The 18,732-nt window shown below is 40.3% G+C and overlaps 1 protein-coding gene across 1 annotated transcript in view; it reads right to left on the minus strand.

Moving 5' to 3' along the window:
* Window positions 1-1,032: 1,032 nt before the first annotated feature.
* Window positions 1,033-18,732, minus strand: part of CHAT (choline O-acetyltransferase) — a 35,497-nt gene continuing 17,797 nt past the window's right edge. Inside the window, exons 9-15 of the mRNA XM_061449826.1 lie at window positions 17,059-17,159; window positions 16,736-16,864; window positions 15,449-15,571; window positions 13,828-13,969; window positions 10,580-10,642; window positions 6,784-6,921; window positions 1,033-5,060 (exon numbers count right to left, since the gene is read on the minus strand). Of these exons, the coding sequence (XP_061305810.1) occupies window positions 4,791-5,060; window positions 6,784-6,921; window positions 10,580-10,642; window positions 13,828-13,969; window positions 15,449-15,571; window positions 16,736-16,864; window positions 17,059-17,159 (966 nt within the window). The 3' untranslated portion in view covers window positions 1,033-4,790. The remainder of the gene's footprint in view (window positions 5,061-6,783; window positions 6,922-10,579; window positions 10,643-13,827; window positions 13,970-15,448; window positions 15,572-16,735; window positions 16,865-17,058; window positions 17,160-18,732) is intronic.

The following is an 18,732-nucleotide window of genomic DNA, read 5'->3' on the forward strand; positions in this document are numbered from 1 at the left end:
AGTTTTTTTCTGATACTGGGTTTACCTTTCTCTTATTGGACACATCTAAAATGTGATCTAAAGCCTTTATAATCACAAAATGTTATTTATGTGAGTACTTTATGTCACACATGCATGCATACAATTTGATTTACCTTGCAATCTTAGATTCATTTTGTTAGGCAGAAATTTTTATTATGTGTATCCTCTTGTAGTTGGAAAGCATTACAACAGAGGAAACCTGTGGCTCATTCCCTAATAAACAGAAAATAGACTGCACCAATCCTTAATTCATGGCAAATCAGAAAAAATTAGCTGCACCTTCTTCTGTGGGTGATGTGTCGCTGCAGCTTTAGGTGTGGATGGGTGAACTTGTGTGGCGCTAGCTAGCCCTGCAATACTCTGAGGCACTGCTCCTCTGCCAGACCTGTAATGAGGCCCTTTCAAGCCCTGGGGCAATGCTTTGAGCTGCACAGCCAGGTTAGTGCCCAATGGAAAGAGTCGGGCTGCAAGAGAGAGCAGTTGGGGTGACCCCTCTCCAAAGCAGCTCAGCTGCCCCTGAGTCGAGGTACCTGCTGCCTGCCTTAGGCTGATGGCTGGGCATTCAGGTTGAGCTGTAAGCAACAGAAGTTACTTTGTACTCCCAAGTACTTTGCTTTACAGCTGAATTTGAGCTTAAACATTTTCACCTTTGGTTTACAAGTTTATTTCAAACGTTTTTTAATGAGGTTTGTGTAACTGCAGAAGAAAAATATATACACACTGTAATACAAGCTTACTTTAGCAAATGTGAAAGATGGAAGTGTTTGCTCTTTCTGAGGCATGTTGAAGAACCAGCTCTTTCCTTTGTCATGCACATAATGTGGCTGGTAGAGCCTCCCTTCACAGGCTGTGAGCCATGCTGTGCTGACATCCTGCAGTACTGCCCATTAGGGGCCATTACCAGTGCTTTCCTGACGTCCCTCCCTTGAGAGGCCCAGGGGCTCCCGTGCGGCATGGTGGGGTCAAGGAGCTTGTGGGGCAGGGGCTGCCTGACACAAAAAGGCAACAGGGTCTTCGCTCTGGTCGCTTTTATTGGCGGTGTGGAACAACGTCTTTACATAAGCTGAATTTGTGTCACCAGCGTACGCTTCAGGTCGCATATATTAATATAGACAGATAAATATATCTCAGTAGAGCACAAAACGTAACAGAAACAGTGTGCTATAAATACACATTTACATTTGTCATAAATCTATACTATTGTATAAAAATAAAAGTATCACTAAAATATTTTTGTCTTTGCAACCCATACATCAGAAGTTCAGCTGTAAGTCACAACCATGTCTTGCTCAGCTATGGATGGCACAGGAGCGCTCAGGGGGTTGAGATCAGGGTCTCACGCCTGAAACACCACCACTTTGAAGTCAAGTTCCTTTTGCTTTTGTTTACTGTTAATATAAATATTCACAAATACTGGCTTTTTAGTTTCTACATCCCACTCCTGTGTGTACATGGGTGTACCCCTACAGAGAGAGTGAAACGATTACCTTCTTAAAAAGTCGCTTGTACAGGGTTTGTATGTTCCCAGTCCCACTGAGAGGTCTCATTAAATCATTGCCACTTCATAGAAACCTCAGATGGTTTAGGTTGGAAGGGACCTTAAAGATCATCCAGTTCCAGCCCCCTTTCATAAGCAGGGACACCTTTAACTAGACCAGGTTGCACAAAACCCCGTTCAACCTTGTCTTGAACACTGCCAAGGATGGGGCAACCACAGCTTCTTATATTAATGAAATTACACTTAGCTCATTGATGAACATTTTCTCCCTTTTCATGATGAACAATCTATTCCATAATCTTCTGTTTGGAAATATTTTAAAATCCTCACGTTTGATTTCCATAAATGCATGTGCATAGACTGTGTATTTTTCAGGAGAGAACTTAAGTTGTATAATACACATATTTTAAAATAAGAACCTAAGGAAAGTGCCTGTTTCCTGAAATGGGAACATACCACATGGATTCTGTAGAGGCTTCTGTTAACTGGGAAGCAGCATAGTCCCTTATGAAGCTCCTGCTGGCAAACACAAAAATTTATAATGCCCTGGGCCATGAATTTTATCAATCTGTGATTTAACCAGGACCCTCCAATTTAAACATACCTGAACCGAGTCTGAAGTCTCTTGAACAAAGTCTGGTACTTTGCAGATACTACTTTTAATGCATACTAGCTGAGGTACACAAATGCCTTCCTCTGCAGGGACTGAGTTCAGTGAAGCTGCTCATTCAGGTACTCGAGCTGAATACTAAAAGCAGATCACTAAGTATCTGAGATACAAGTAGGGAATGGTTGTTAGCTAAATAAATAAGAAGTATGAGTGGTCATTCATTTCTTCCTCAAGTAAAAATACAGTGTTGGTATTTTCCATTATCAGTTTCCAGTGCTGGAGGATCCAAAACACCCATTATGGCAGCTGTAGACAAGGAAGGGACGTTTAATGATAAACTGGTGTGGTCGTAGTGTCTGCCTGAATTCTCAGTGGCTGTGTGGTGAGTACAGTGCCTGAGCTGCTGCTGTAATTCCAGCCAAAAAAGTAAAACGAAAACACAGGTAATATTTGCAAATAAGTATCAGTACCCATGGAACTAAGAATGCAAAATAAAATTATGTGTTTCATTAGAGGCAAATTAATAATCAACTATTCACAGCATTTTTATGTCCTTATATGGTTATACATTCTATGAAAAAATTGTAGTGTTACATTTATGTTAAAAATGCAGAATGCATTTGTAGTGACGTGACATGGAACAAAGCAAAATTACTGGGAATGTTTCAAAGTAATTTTCATAATTATAGTATAGGAACAATTTAAAGTCATGTTTTGAACAGTATATTCATTAAGTGAACACTCGGTTGGACTAACAGTCTAACAGTGTTCTTGCTTTTTTAACCATTTGTTTTTCACTTTGGGACGGCTTTTAAGCCAGAATATTATTTACACAATCTAAAAATAGATTTCGTCTTTGGTTTGAACCGCAGTTCATGGAGTAATAAAACATACATATTTTTAAGTGAATGCGTTAACTTAAAAAAATGAGCCCAGCTTTCCGTCACTGTAACTCATCATAGTTGATTTGCTCCAACAGAGCTGATTTTTGATTGAGCTCCAACTGATTATGAGGCCCACTGTGCTTTCCTATATGGGGTTGTGGATAGCCTTTATCCGCAGACTGCATAACTGCATGTATGCAATGCCAAAGAGGCAGTAAAATAAGCATGGATGTATATGATCTATTGAATCTGTATCTAGAATTCTTGAACAGAAACATATCTGCCCTTCAAGTTTATTGTATTGTATTCTCCTGCTCTTAAGCTTGGGGGTGCTTAAGCATGTGATTGTTCAGTCTACAAAGGAAGAAGAAACATCTCCACTTCTCCACAGGCAGGTAAGCAGTCCCTGGCCAGGCTTCCAAGTGTGCTCCAGCTTGCCTAGCAAAGGATACTCACTGGAGTTAGTGCATGCCCTTTTAGACAGTAAGTTGTGTTCTAACAGTGACGACTGAACACCTCTAAGCAAGGCAACATATTTCAGCTCGAAAGTGCCTGAAACTATCAGTCCTTTGAAGGATTTGTAGGGAATGAAAGAGATAATGAGAAAACCCTCAGGATAACACTAGCAGAATATGGGAATTACCAGATGCTATATTATTTTCCTGATTGAATTTACTGTATATTGCAGAATATGGTACCCTACATCTACTTTTAAAAATATAAAATATAAATCCCTCCCAAATGGGTTGATGCAAAGCTGATATGAGTACCAGTACTCTTAAACTGGTATTTATAGCACTATCTTGGAGACTTCCTTATATTGCAAGTTTGCTCTTCATTCTAGTTATTTATTGCTCTTTGATTTTGTTTGGTTGCATACACATTCCTGCTAGTCACAGTGACTAAATTCATTCCTGTGCAAACAAAAAAGGTCTAGAGTAGGATTGAATTGCACTTACGCTTTGTGCTTTGCCTCTCTGTCAGACTGGATTTTGCTCACTGATAGAATGAAATAATTAAGTCAATTCATTACAGACAAAATTCCCTTAGCTCTCTGTGATGGATCTTCTCTCCAATACGCTGCTTTCAGAATAGTACTGTGCTTGAGGCCAGTGCACACCAGAATAAAGGCTAAACTATTTCTGCAGCATTTCTATATTGGGGGAGCATGCAAACACAAGTGGAAATCTGTTTGTGGAAATACACAGTGGCCACTCTCAAAAATAATCTGTTTTCCTTATGTAGTAAATAGAATGGTGGAATTAAATGCTTTTCATGCAAATTTTCAAGATTTAATGGCATCAGCCTATTATTTACAGTGTTTATTTCAACATTCCCAATAGGGGAAATGTCTTCATATTTTTGTTCCTCTACATGCAAATCTTGCAGGAATAGATGTGCGTATTTTAGAACTACTTGCAGGGAATATTAATTAATTGGTGTGCCTTACTGTTTAATTTATGTCATACACAAACTTACTCAATTCTTCAGGTGATAAAATGGCCGAAGTTAATTATGGTTAGAAGTGGTAGTACAACACATACTTGTATTACTTCCTCCTTCATTTCAACCGGTGAGACCAAGCCTTTTTGGCTGATGAGGTTTCAAGCGAGAAATGTTAGATTTAGTACATGCAGTGTTTTAAATGCTGGCAACAATGTAAAACAAATGACATTTTGGTTCTACACTAAGGTATTACTAGTACTATCTTGCCTTTGAACGACTGTGTCATTGCTTCTTCATCAGGTGGATTCAGGAGAATATTTCACACAGCCTTTTAGAGCTTGCGGTCGCTCTGCAGCTGTGTGGCTGCTTCTTGTTTCGCAAGTGGCTTTGCCACAGTAGAACTGCATTTGTGGCACAGATCTCTCACTTCTAGGAGACTTTCTTCCACAGCTTTTGCAAACATGTCTGAGGAGGTTTCTTTACAGTCTTTAAAGCTTGAGATGCAGAATAATATATGCTCTGGCTGAGGGTTATAACATGCCCCATAACCATTGGGTACCACAGGCCCATAGCAGCAGAACATTTCCATAGTAGTTGGGACCTGGTTGCAGGGAGAAGGTAAGGAGTGATCTCTAATTAATCAGGGCAACTGAAATCGGCTGGTTAGCCATGAGGAAAAAGATAAACAAATGCTACAAGTCCTAGAAATGTGGTGAGTTACCCCTGTGGAATATCACTGCCTTCAGAAGTCCAGACTAGAAACTGACACTTGGAAGGTAAAGGCTGATCTCACTATAGAATTTGGTTGCTGTGTTTGCCACAGTTTGAAAACTGGTATAATTTAAAGTGAATATGGTGTATTTATTTGCTCACTTTATATAGATCTGTAACAGCTATAAGCTTTTCTACTGATAGGGAATTTTTAAGGCTGTATGAAATTCTGATATACAAAATTACGATACATAAAACTTCTCTGAGGTTTTTAATTTCTTAAGGATCTTATGGTTATGTTATACTTGTAGTGTGAATACTGTAATTATAGAATTTAATATTGTCCATTTTTAATGATAATTTATAATTTTGGTGCTGTATAAAAACATGTTTTAATGCATCTTGGTGCTACTTTTCTATTACATCTCAATTTAATCATGGTATAATACAGGAGAGAAACACTTTCTCCTGCAGAAAATGAAAGATGTTTCAGAAATCTATATGTTTCCGTCTTTGTGTACATGGGCCTTCACAAATAACATTTGGCTTTTTAATGTTGTAGAACAAGCCATTAGTCCTGCTAATAGAGCCATAGAATTGTCAGATAAATTTGCTGTGCAACAGCCCAAGGCCATAAAGCTATTCAGAAGCACTCTTTGCTCATGGATAGTTTCTTGGAGAATTTATGTAGTAGTATGTTGGTTATATTCACTCATGTCTGAAAGCCTACAAACATTATGGCAAGATCAAATTACTTATAAGGCTTTATGCTGTAGTGTGATATTATAAGTCTCTTTTGTTGAATAGTTCTAATCTGTGCAGTTGGGTTAGTGTTTCAGTAAATTAATTCCTACATAGATTTTTTCTTTCATTAGGACTGCTACTACTATGTGCAATGAAACATTTAATTTTTAGCATTTTATTCTTAGGCTGTATGCTGTAAGGATGTTTCATTATTCAGAACATTAAGTGTATAAATGTTGACTCTTAGAGTCAACATATCTTAGTATAGTTGCAAGTAACTGCAAATCCACATGTCTAAAATGCCTGTAAAGCCAAGATGCACGCCTGTGCGTGTTGCAGTCTTACACTGAATAACTGAAGGCTCTCAAAGATTTCAAACACAGTTACTTTTAAGAATAAAGTCTTCTCCTGGTTGTTGGTTTATGTTTCTCAGAGTGGCAGCCTGTCTGGCGTGTTGCTGTACTTCTCCTCGAGTACAGAATTCTGGATAGAGCTGTCACCTTTGGGGAAGGGGGAGAAGAAAGGGAACGGGAAGATGCGTAGTTTGGAAGGGGAGGAAACACTGACCTCTCATGCAAATTTTACTGAGTTTGTTTGTGTGCATTTTAGAATTTCTGGGAAGGGCTTTGGGATGTCACAAAGGAAGCGATAACTTTAGTCAGTATTTACTGTGCAGATTGTATGGCATGAACCAAAACTGGCTTAAAAATCTGGAGGATTTTGTGGACTTCTTGATGGCTCTTGGTGGCACTAGGTTTCTTGGTTGGTTGGTTGGGTTTTACATTGTGCTCACTGTGAACTACAGGGTCTGGCAGAACACAAACAAATTAACCTTTACTTAGCAAGACCAGTGAACAGAAGAAACTCACCTGGCTGGTTGAGAGGATGAATCGATTGCTTGTCAAATATGTCTCATCCGTAAATATCTCTGGCAGTTCCTTGAAGTGCTCCCGTGCCACCTCTCTGAGCCCCAGCAGATGATTGTCTATTGCCATTCCAGTAATAGCCTGTGTACAACGTGATCAGACACCAGCATTTAACTGGGTGTGGAGATATTTTCTTGTCTGTTACTGACTTGATTTCTGGTCAGAGTTAATGAACTTGGTTTTAGTGATGTAATGCCTGGGATGTTCAGATGTTACTCTGAGGTATGTACTTTGCTGTGGTGATCAGTATCTATAAATTCTGAAGATGTTAACAATTAAGAAGGAGATGGTCTTGAGATGTATTATGTGCTGATGTCATCTGGTGTCCTGGGCTTTCATCTTCAATCAGAGCTGAATATCACGGGCTGGGCTTCCAAAGCTGCTGAGGGGAGCATATGGGACACCAGATATCTCTAAGTGTGTTTTGGAATTTCCTGTGCATCGCTTGGATTATATTTCAAGATAGGCTCTAAAACATCTCCAAATTAGAAAAAACTACTCTTTTATTGCCTTGCTGCCTGCGTTTCACTCTGGCAGGTAAAGCCACGTGTCATTCCATAGAATTTAGAACTAAAGACCTGGTAGATGTCTGCAACAGATTTAGCAGGAGTCTGCTTGCTATCCTGTGCTTGTCCATGTGTCTACTCACCATCATCCCCAGCACAGAACCAGACATGCTTGCCCCCAAGCCCTGCTCCAGAATGTCCCAGATTTCATCTCCTGCTTCATGGCTACAGGTGAGGTGGTTGGCAGCATGTGCAGTGGCCGAATGTTAGCAGCAAGAGAACACTGGTAGCCAGCTAGCCAGCTCACAAGAACTACTGCCCAGCCTGCAGCCCAGTCTTTCTGCCATCAGCCTGCTGTGCTTGGGTCTCTCTGCTCTATCCACCCACCTAATGCTGTAGACTTAAGGAATTTTTTAGCTTAAGATCTTTCCCTGCTAGCAAATGTCACTGAAGATGGCTAATGAGATCAAAAGTCCATAGTGGGAGATGGGCAGGCATGATAGTCACAGAGTTTTGTTTCTTTAGGAAACCAGATCAAAATTTGTTCCAACCAGTCAGGAATTGCTAAGATTAAGACACGCATTTAAAATCGTTCAGTCCGGGTTTATTCTACGCTGGTGAGGGAATTGATTATGAGGATTGAGCTCATGCCTGGTAACAGGCTGAAGTCACGTAGGAAGGGAATGTTGAACAAGGGACATTGCACTACACTGAGAGCAGAATTGGTATCTTTGTGGCACAGGCCCCTCGTAACAAGGGAAATAAGCAACCTGAGAGAAGGCAGGATTTGAAAAAGAGCGTAGGCTTGGTTTTCCTTTTAAGGGGAGGATTAAAAAAGAAAAGAAATGCACAAGTTTGCTTCTTCTCTTAAGAGGAGAATCATTCTAACCACTAATAAGTGCTTGTTGCAGGGGGCTGGGATTGCATAATCTTGTTTGGCTTATTAAGGAGTAGGCACCCACTGGTAAATGGGCTATTTGTTCATCAGCCAGATGAAGCAAGGATGCTTGCAAAAAAGTATTGGACATCAGGGCAGTGTTTATGTTGTTTTTCCCATAGAGGGAAACTGACTTGATAATCAAAGGAAATATTTTGCCATCACACAAGATTTATAAGGCTGTTAGCAATGACATTTTTGCAACATAGATCACTGTCATGTCTGAAGAGAGCCCGAGACAGGCTAACGAAATAAACTGTGAGTCAACGCTTAGGAAAAAAGTGTGCTAAATTGAATTTGAGAGCTCCACATTTAAGATAGCAATGCTACTAGTGAGCCCTAACGAGGGGAAATAAAATCATTACATTGCTTTTTGTTTTACAAAGTAGATTCTTTTTGTTTTTCTTCGGATCTATTACATTTCAGTCTGTTACGCATGATTTAGTCAGACCATGTAAGTCTTGCCCATAGTTTAAAGGCATGACAATTGCATTATACTCTTTGGAGAAAAAAGGGGGAGCTTGGTGAATAGAAATACCTGGAGGGCTTTTTAAATTTAAAGATAAATTAATTTTCCAGTGGCGATTCTAATATCCTGCCCATGGGCTGCACTGGAGGCTGGATTTTATAAGTTTCTGGAACTGAAATAATGTGGAGGGGGGATTTTATGGAAATTTTTTATTTAAAAAAGATTTTGTGCATAAACTTCATTGCTTGTGCCCTAGTAGACGTACAACTATGTTGTGTTGTGAGGTTACCCTGAGATAGTTCGGGTAAGATAGCTGCCCTGAAGTCAGACTTGCCTCTGCTTTATGGATCACGTGGAGTCTCAGCTCCTAAGAGGTGGGCTCCCAGCACAAGGCTTGAAACACAAAACTGGTTTGTTTTCTCTCCTGCCCTCCCTGCTTCTTTTGTTTCACAATCGCAGGAATAAATGCTGCCTGAAAGGAACACTTCACCTCACCATGCTCTGAGTATACCTTTGAAACCACCTCTGGAAGTGAATGACTTCTTGAATATTATGAATATTCAAACAGTAATCAGCAATGTGGGTTTATTTAAGCAATGGTCTGAGGGAAATCCATAGGTAGCAAACTCACGTAACATAACTGGTTATTAACATTTACTAATTTCACAAGTGGTTTGGCTAAGTCATTTGTGGAGGAAATCTGTGCTTTGTCTTGGCACAGTGGGATGCTGAGCATTACCAAAGCTGAATGGTCTCATTTTTAATCAAGAGAAAGTGGGTTGTGTTTGATACTAAACTTATTTCTTCACTGGAGGTCATCTCTTCCTTTTATTAGACACTACATTCAGGTCCTTAAAAGTGAACTCGCTGTAATCATTCCCACATTGTTAATGACCTTTGTTAGGAATATCACTTTGGAATACCAGAATACACTTTCCACAATACTAGTCCATCTGAGGATCAGGTCCCAGATAGGGACTTCTCTCCTCTAGGGGAGAAAAACGTAAGAAAATTAATAAATAGTTTTAGGGTGGAAAAAAAAACTCCAAAGTGCCTGATGTGTTACAGGTATCTTGAGCTTATCTGTAACATTATAGCTTATGGGGCTAAATACCTTTGATTTTTGGGGATCTGGGTTTTGCTCTTGGAGTTTTATTTCTCATGCATGTTACACAGCAATTAAGTGGGTTGCTTTTAAGCCTTGCTTGCTTCTCATCCTGAGAAGTCTCTTGGCTGTATACTTGCCTTATCCCATTAGAATACCCTGTGGCTAATTTTCCTGGTTATCTTCACGCCTAACATTTCGTGTTGATCACAGAGCACAGAATAAAGGCTCATTTCACCTGGATACTGTTCTCCCTTGTAAATCTTTCCATAGTTATAAAAAAAGTCCTTTTAATAAATTTTTATTGCAAGCTCTTTAAGATGGAGGCCATTCTTTAATTGTTAATTTGTACAGTGCCAGGCTTTGTGGAATCCTGATTTGTGTCTGGGACTCCTAATTATGACACAGATAGAAATCATGAATGTGTCACAGATGCATATTCCCCATGTACCCAAGAGTGATGGTCTTGCCACTGATGTCTAATGCAGAACTTCGTTATCTTGCTTTCCAGGAAGTACTTTTTTAAGGTGAGGTTAGTTGCATATGGCTATTTGGATGCTATTCAGGCCATTAGAAATGTTCCTAAGTGTGACATAGCAGGTACTTTCCTATTTAGAGATGTCCGTATTTTCTCTTGCTTAAATAGTTAAAGACTGTATCTTTGTACTCTTCTTGAAAAAAACTAACCAGTCCTTATTCAGGCAAAGCAGTGTTTTACTTACCAGAATAGTGTAATTAGTCTGAGCTGCAATTGCATCCTTAAATCTCTGCATCTTCTCAGAATCCTGTTGGGGAAATGAATATATACCTTATTATTGAATAAACTCTCAACGAAATAGCATCTTACATCCGTTTATGAGCCACATCCCAGCAAGTGCTCTCAAATGTCCCTTGCTCCTGGCTCAGGTGTAAGTACTCTTTATAAACAAAAAGCCATAGGGATTCAATATCCTGATCAGCAACAGTGCCTGGTTGTGCAAGGGTTGAACAGGTTTGATGGTGGTGATCTGAAGTCAAGGAAAGACCTGCAGTTCCTTTTGTGGATTTCTTCCATGGATTTTGGAGGTGTAGGTTATTACTAATTGAATCACTCTGAAGTAGGGAAAATTATTGCCTAGTGTAATTCAGTGTTTTCAAAACACCCAGGCAGTCTGTCTCCTCCAGAATAGTTTATCTAGACAATGACAGCGATATTAATGAAAGCCATTACTGATATTCTACCAGCCAGTCAAAAATTACTCCCTGGTGTGAAAGGGCATCTAGAGTTTTCCAAGGCTGCTCTACCCCCCACAGATGCCTCACATTTCAGATAACAAGCCAGTAAATTTTGACTCCTGTCAAATGGCAGCCTTTTATATTAAGGGAACGATCCTAGGAAGTGCTGCCCTGCAGTACATCAAGTCCGACACTGCAACTTTGAGCGACCCTGAAACAGGCAGAAATGACTGGGCCTCCAGATAAACAGGGAACCTTCAGCTCCTATGGACGATGAATGATCTTTTGAACAAAGAACTCATTTCAAAAACAATCCAAGGCCACCACCAGGAGCCTTCAAAGTACAGAGTTTGATGTTTTTTCATAGGGATAGAGCTAGGCCTTAGTTCCCTTATACAGATTAAATTACCAAATGCAGTCTTTAAATCTGATTAATTTACAGCTATTCAAGCAATCTCTGCAGTGTCAGTTGCTGCTTCCTTTACAGCAAGTGTCAAATACATGAGTTATTTCTCCTTCTAGAGAATCGGTCCTATTTGATCAGTCTTTGACTGTTCCAGTCATCATTTGAAGACCATCTTTATTAGCATCAGATAGAAATCTGTTTTTAATTTGATTTGGATTAATGGCTACTAACAAACAGTATTTTGGGGAGTTCAAGGCTACTGAAACCAAGTGATGTATCTATTTGTGTGAAAACCAGATTTAACCCCTTCATATCCAGACACAATCTGTAGGACTAAAGAATAAGAGTTGGGATAGGGTTGTGTGAAGTGAATTTCATTTCTAATCATTCTGTGATAATAATATATATATATATATATATATATATATAATAATATATATATAGGTTTGAACTGAAAGACAAAGATGTTCCCATCAAAGCAAAGGTTTCTAAAAGTTTGTTAGAATGAATGATCATAGATCAGTTTAAATGTCTTTTGCATCTCTCAGTGGGCAATAAGCTAGGAAAGCTGACAGTGGATTGGTTTGCATTACATTTGCAGGTTTCTTAGAGGAGAGGGAATGAACCCATTATTCTCCCTGTTCAGTACTGCCAAGTCATTCAATGTAAAGATTTTGGGGCTGAGATTGAGCTCACTCGAGACATACGTGGCATTGTGCTGTTTGCTTGTATGAAGCCGTACAGTTTAGGATGCTGTGAAGCATTGGCATAATCTCAGATTTGCATGGTAAAGCAGTGAGAAGCTTTGGTAGAGCTGCAGAAGTCAGAAAGTGTTGGACTAAGGAACGTGGGAAGAGGTTGTTAGAGGGAACAAGAAGGACCTGCCAAAACAACGTACTAGGAGGAGGCTGGCTCCTCCTAGAAGTACAGTCAGCCTGCAGCAGTGTGCACTGGGGCTGTGGGTAGGCTGAGCACCCAAGTGTGGAGGAGAAGGTGTGCAAAGATGACAGAAGCTTCTAAGGAAATTTGATTACAGATCATGTTGTCAGATAGGACACTGATAGCAAATAACCGTTTTTTCTCTGCTGTATGGTAGTCACTATTATGTGTAATAGTATGGTCATAATCTGCCTTGGAATACCCACTCAGCATGTGGAATTATTACTTCATGTTTCCTTTGAGTTATCATTTTAATATGGAACTTACTTGAGTCTTGTTTAATCATGAGCTAAGCTCTGGGCATGGTAACCTTAAGGAGACTGAAGAAGCAGTGAAGGAACAGAGGGCGTCTCTGGGCAAATTTTCCTCACCCTCTGGGACATTAGAGCTTGATTTACAGTATTTCATTAATATGCACTTAATTCACTCATTGCCCAGCAATGCTTTGAGCAGTGCTATGCCAGATTCTAAAGAACAGCCATGTGGGCTGTTGCCACTGGAGTGGGCTTACTGTGCAAAATAATCCACATTGTGGCAGTGTTTTGCATCTAAAGAGCCACCTGGAAATTCCCTGTACAGCAGCGAAGTGCAGTGGGTGGAAGCGGCACACAGAGAGATGTTGGAGGAGGCTCTCTGGGGATGGCAGGCGGGACAGCGCACAAAGCTGTTTGTGCAGCTATAGTCTCAGCTGTACCTCTTGCATCCCCATCTACTAAGTACAGTTCTCATGCATCTGGTGAACAGATGGTGGTGCCTCAAAGAAAAGCAGCTTGGTTTTTCTTTTTGTAGGATGAAGTCAGGGCAGTCTGGAGAGTTGTTTCATTAGCTTGATGACTTTTTTTCATCATGAAGGTTCAGGCCCCTTGAGGATCCTATAAAACTATTTGGTAAAAACTGACTTTAAACCCAAAAAGATCAGCCAGCCAGAAAGATCAGCCAGAACATGTACACCTAATCCTGAAATCAAAGCATGTGATTTATATCACTTCACACATTGCAATCTGCAGCAGAGCAATCTACTGCAGGGGACCTGCCAGGCAATTCCCCTGGTGTGGCAGTATAATGATCCTGAACTGATCATGCTCAGCCTAGGCCTCTCCAGGGAGCTAAATTTGGATCTGATGATGGATCATTCAGAAGACAGTACTAAATCTAAAATCAGATATTTGTTTCTTTTTCTTATAATGTCATGTTTGGTGGCCTCTGAGTCTTTCGGATGCTTAAATAAAAATAAGGAAATATATATATTTTGCTTAGTGGCTGGTCTGCACAAAACCTCAAATCGTGTAAGGCTTGCCCTTTGCCTTTATGTTCCCAGTTAACAGTTGCAAAGTGGGAGACTGGGGATCATGAATGCATTATTTTCTTAGTGTTTTGCCAAAGGAGGCAGAGGGAGCCAGATCAACATACCGATAGAGTTGTCTTCTCATCAGTCATTGCTTTTACAAAAGCAAATGCTTCTGAGGTAGCAGACCTAATATTGTCGACTCTGCCCTCGTCAAATCTGCGTATGGAAGCACTTTCGTAGGTAGGGACAAGTCTCCTGTGGCATCTGAGAGAATGAAGTAAGAAAAACAAAGAGTAATTGTTTTCAAGGAGTCATAAAGACTAAAAGAAATACAGCCTGAGTACGTTTTATTGTACCAAGCCACAGTTTTATTCTTTGCATAGTATTCATCTTAATGTTGATAGAATTCTGTAAGAAACTTAAAAAAGATGGATGCTCACTCCTTTCTAATACGAAGAGCTGCATACAGCTGTATACATTCTAGTTATGTATTGCCAGTAAAAAATGACCTGCTATGTAAAAACAAGGCTAGTAAAACTAAAATTTATTGAAAGATCTCAAGGAATGTTTTATTTGTACTGCATCATGAAATAATAGTGTAATTAATCATTTACTTATGGGCTTGAAATATGTTTTATTTAAAACTAGAAAAAAAATGTACTCTGTGTGTGAATGAAAAATAGAAAACTAAAAGGGTGTTATTTGAGTCTACGAGCTGGAATGAAAACCCACGTAGCTAATGGAACAGAGAGTGAAGACTATTGTTTAATTTGGGTCCAGGTATATAGCTTCTATTCCTCACTTCGGGACACCTACTGTGTCTTCCAGTTGAAGCAGAGGTCTCAGAACCTAGGTTTTTACCCTAAGGTTTTTGTTGCATACAAGGGATTTATATCCTGGCTGGGGTCAGATGAAAACCTTGGACCAGGTCATTGTTGGAGTTTGGTTAATGGAATACACAAAACAGATGTTTAACAGATGTTAATAGAATACGCAAAATGTGTTGGGCATCTCTGGTTTTGAGTACGTAAAAATCAGTTCAGGATTTACTTTGACTTGATAAAGAATTATTCGTGTAATATGCTGCTCTGCAGGAAACCATGCAACCGATCTCTAGCCTGGAGCGTTAGCTGTTGTGACTATGTAGAAAGGAGCATTTAACTTTAATAATACCTTGGAAGTTAGAGTGCGTTATAAAATTTTGGGATGCCTGTGAAGAAAGAAGCAGCATTAGTTACCGTCCTGTGTAGGAACTCTGACCTGATACGCTGCTGTAGGATTTTCCCTCTGAATGCTTTTTGCCCTGCTGTGCAAGGGATGCATATGAGGTGATCTATGGTTTACTGCCACAGTTCCTCCCAAACTATGTGGGAGAAAGTGGTAAAAGTGTGTTTCTGCTCCACAGACTTGGACTCCCTGGCTGCTTCTGCTGCTGTGGGTAGCAGGGTTGGCAGCTACTCCCTGCCACATCCTCTCACTCTCTTCTCTATGCCAGCTCGGAATGGCATGTGTAGGACACAGGGATGGGAAGGTAGAGCAAGGAGAGCAAAAAGGAGTGAAAGAAAGGAGTGCTCTATTTCAGGGCAATTTCTTTCTTGTCTGACCTACAGTCAACAAGCAAGATCACTCATTGCCATGCAGGAGGCAATTGTTTGGGTGCTAAGGAAAAAAAAAAACCAAAAAACCCACAAACTGTGAATCTCCTCTTGTGTTGCCTTGTTCCTAAGAGTTGTATTAACTTACCTGTAAAATGCCAGCTGAAGTGCTACTTGAATGTAGGCATCTGGGCTAATCTTCTGTTTCTTAATAAATTCCTTTCCATAGTTTTCAAACTTGTAGGCAATGAAGTCGAGATTATTTACTATCCTGGAAAACAAGCAGAGGTAGTTACTGTGGGGGGAGCCGCAAGAATGTCTTGTTCTGTTTCCATTTGCAAGTAAAACCCAGAGATCATTTCCTGCCTGTGCCGACTTGGAGATGAGTGGGTTTCTGCTCTGCAGACAGCCCCCACCTTTGGTAACTTGCTCCTAATCAGTAACTTTTGTTCATACAGGCTCTAGACTGGGCTTGTTACCTGCAGCCTTAATGTGAACTGTGGCACTTGGGTCACATTCTGTTGAGTATTCGAGTAAAACACCTTTTTTCTTTTTAAACTTAGTGTTTCTGCTCCTGAAGCCTAAGTAAGGGCCTTCTTTGTTCTCAACAAGTTTGAGATTTACTAGTGTGGGAAATGGGTGTATTAAACCTGATGAAGGCTGTAAGCTCCTTGCAAGTTTCAATGTAGGGGACTGCTACCTTTATTTAAAACCAAAAAGGAATTACTCTGCATCCTGAAAGTCTTCATACTCTCATGTATGCTTCTAACCACTTTGAGGTCTCATCTAATGCAGTCACGCTGGACATACTTACAGCTGACCATGCAGACAATGCATTAATTCTCTGCAGGGAGAGCACAGGCCTGAGTGTTGAGATGAAATAATTTGAGGGGAAAAAAAATAATCTTATTGCCATCCTCCCCTCCCAAATACCATGCAAATATTTTACAGTATGCAAACACAGTCAAAAGAACTAACCTTTGTAGCAGTAACATGGATGCAAACAAATTATACTCCTGAATTCAAATTGTTGATTCAAACCAGTTGTTTTCTGCTGTCCCATATACATATCCCCATTGCCCTGGCTTTGGCTCTAGTCAGGTGAAACCCATGAAATGTATCCTCAAAGCCAGAGGGCCTCCACTGTTTGCATCCTGTGCAAATAGGGCTCAAATGTTTTTACAGTGGTCTTTCACTTTCATAATATTTACATGGAAAGAAAATAATGTAAAGCAATTCCTGAATACAGTTAAGTACCTCCAGCCATTTCGGTTGCCATCAAGCAAAGAGATGCTAGGTATGTCCAGCTTGGGAAGATGGGGAGGAGTGGGAGGGCAGAGAGAGCTCTCTAGGAGGAAACCCATGCCAGCAGGCAATATGCTGGGCAATTCCCAGATTGCAATCATTGCTGACAAAAATGAGGCATCTGCTCTACCTTTGGAGTTTTTCTGCTGCTGATGCCAAATGTGTCTGAATTTCAGGGGAGCATTTCCATCTTAGTCTCCGTGGAGCAGGAAGCTCGGTCACTGAATCAGCTCGGACTAGTTTCTTGGAACTTTCCTTCCTGTTAAAGTGTGAGAGAAAAGTCATTAAGGTCACAGCAATAATGTCTTATTAAAACACTGGGTTTTTTTTAGCAGGCAAATGACTGGTTTCCAGCAGTTGTATGGGTCTTAATGGCCCTGTACATCGGGGGAATTTGCCATGGGCAGAGGCTTCCCGGAGTGGGTACAATAGCTGTACTGAATGGGGACTCACATGTGCTTGAGCAAGTGTTCAGTGCACTGCACCAGTACGATGCCATCGAAAGGGGAATGTTCACACACGGTACCGCAGACGCCATCTCTTCCTACCACAAACTAAGCAAGGAAAAGAACAAGCGCAAGATATATAGGGAATAAATCATGTTCTGGGTAAGTTATCCATGATGGCAACCTAAAAAAAAAAAAGATGTTGTTCTCCTGTGGTTTTCTTATTGCTAATATCAGGAACTTCCTTGACTTACAGATCAGTGGGTGACTTACAGACTTACTGCAGGAGACTTTCTTGTCCTAAGAATGGTGCTGCATTGGATACCTTTCATGCTGCTGTTTCAGACTGAGTCCTGTGAGAATGTAGATTTTAGCAATTCCCACTGGAGTCCCAAAATGAGATTAAGCATCTGCTTTGTGGTAGAAAAAGCCCAACAATAGAAAGGCTGGGGTTCTCCTTCCACATCTGGGGGCACTTCTGCATCTGGGAAGTCCCGTAGGATCACATTTTATTCAAATATCATATCAAATGAGCAAACTCATCCTCATTTGATGGCTTTCTCATAGCTTGTTTTACTGCCCTCCTCCCTCTTTCATTTTTTGTGTGGTGTTGTCTTCATTTCCCTCTTATTTGCCTTTGTTCCTGATTTCATTGTGTACACATGGTATGACTGGTGGCACTTAACCTGCTGCACTGTAGTTCTGTGATACCCCCATGCGGCTGGTTACTTGTGCATCCCAAAGAAAAGCAGATGTCTAGGACAAAACTTAAACTTGTCTCACTTGTTTCCTGTCCTTTTCCTGGACTTTCGCCCTGCTTCTTTTGAAGTGTCTTTGGCTGGACTTCTCCCGCTCAGCTCACTCTGTGTATTTGTGTCACACATACACATCCTGCCTCCCTGGTTCCCATGAGGCTTTCACAAAGTAAGTGTGTGATGCAGCAAGTTTACCTCGGTGTTTTCTGATGCCTTACTGCAAAGTTGCAGAAGAGTATGGAGAGTCCAGCGAGAATGGCTTCCTGCATAATCAGTGTTTGCATGAAAGAAAATGGGATCTTTTTTCCCCCTAAGAATTTCTCTTTGTCTTTGAACTACTTCTGGCCTGAATACATCTGGATGTATGAAGCTCTCATACTAGGCAAATTTATGTGCTTTCTGCTACCTTCTGATCATAAACAAAAAGAATATCTTGTTTATTCCCAGCTACTTGAAACATCTCAACTTGTGGACCTGCAAATAACAGGGTTCTAACTAAAGACAAATGGTTTGTTCTTTAAAAACACATCTAGTAATAAACACAGTCTGCTAAGAACATCATTTGCAATGGCATAAATCAGGAACGACTATTGGAATGTATTTGCACTGGGGTAAGCCTGTGCAGGTGAAATTAGTGGTTTCTCTTTTTGTGTTGCTGTTCTTAGATGTGCAATTATTGTTGCTTTTGCCATGAGCTGTGTATCAGTCAGGGCTTTTTTCAGTTTTTCATGAGATGTCAGCATTGTTGACAGTTGGAGATTAATACATTGCTTCACCATGGGTCTATTGCAAAATGTGAAAGTAACAGTGCAACCCTTTCAACTATGACAATCAAAATCTGATTGGGGAAAAAGGCAAAAGCACTGGAGAAACTGATACTTCCGGTAAAGTCTCAACAAGGATGCCACTAAATGAGTAAACACTCT

This window comes from Pezoporus flaviventris, unplaced genomic scaffold (genome assembly GCF_033815535.1).
Source record: "Pezoporus flaviventris isolate CSIRO_AGI_PZ_B2104156 unplaced genomic scaffold, CSIRO_AGI_Pfla_v1 ptg000001l, whole genome shotgun sequence".
NCBI lineage: Eukaryota > Metazoa > Chordata > Aves > Psittaciformes > Psittacidae > Pezoporus > Pezoporus flaviventris.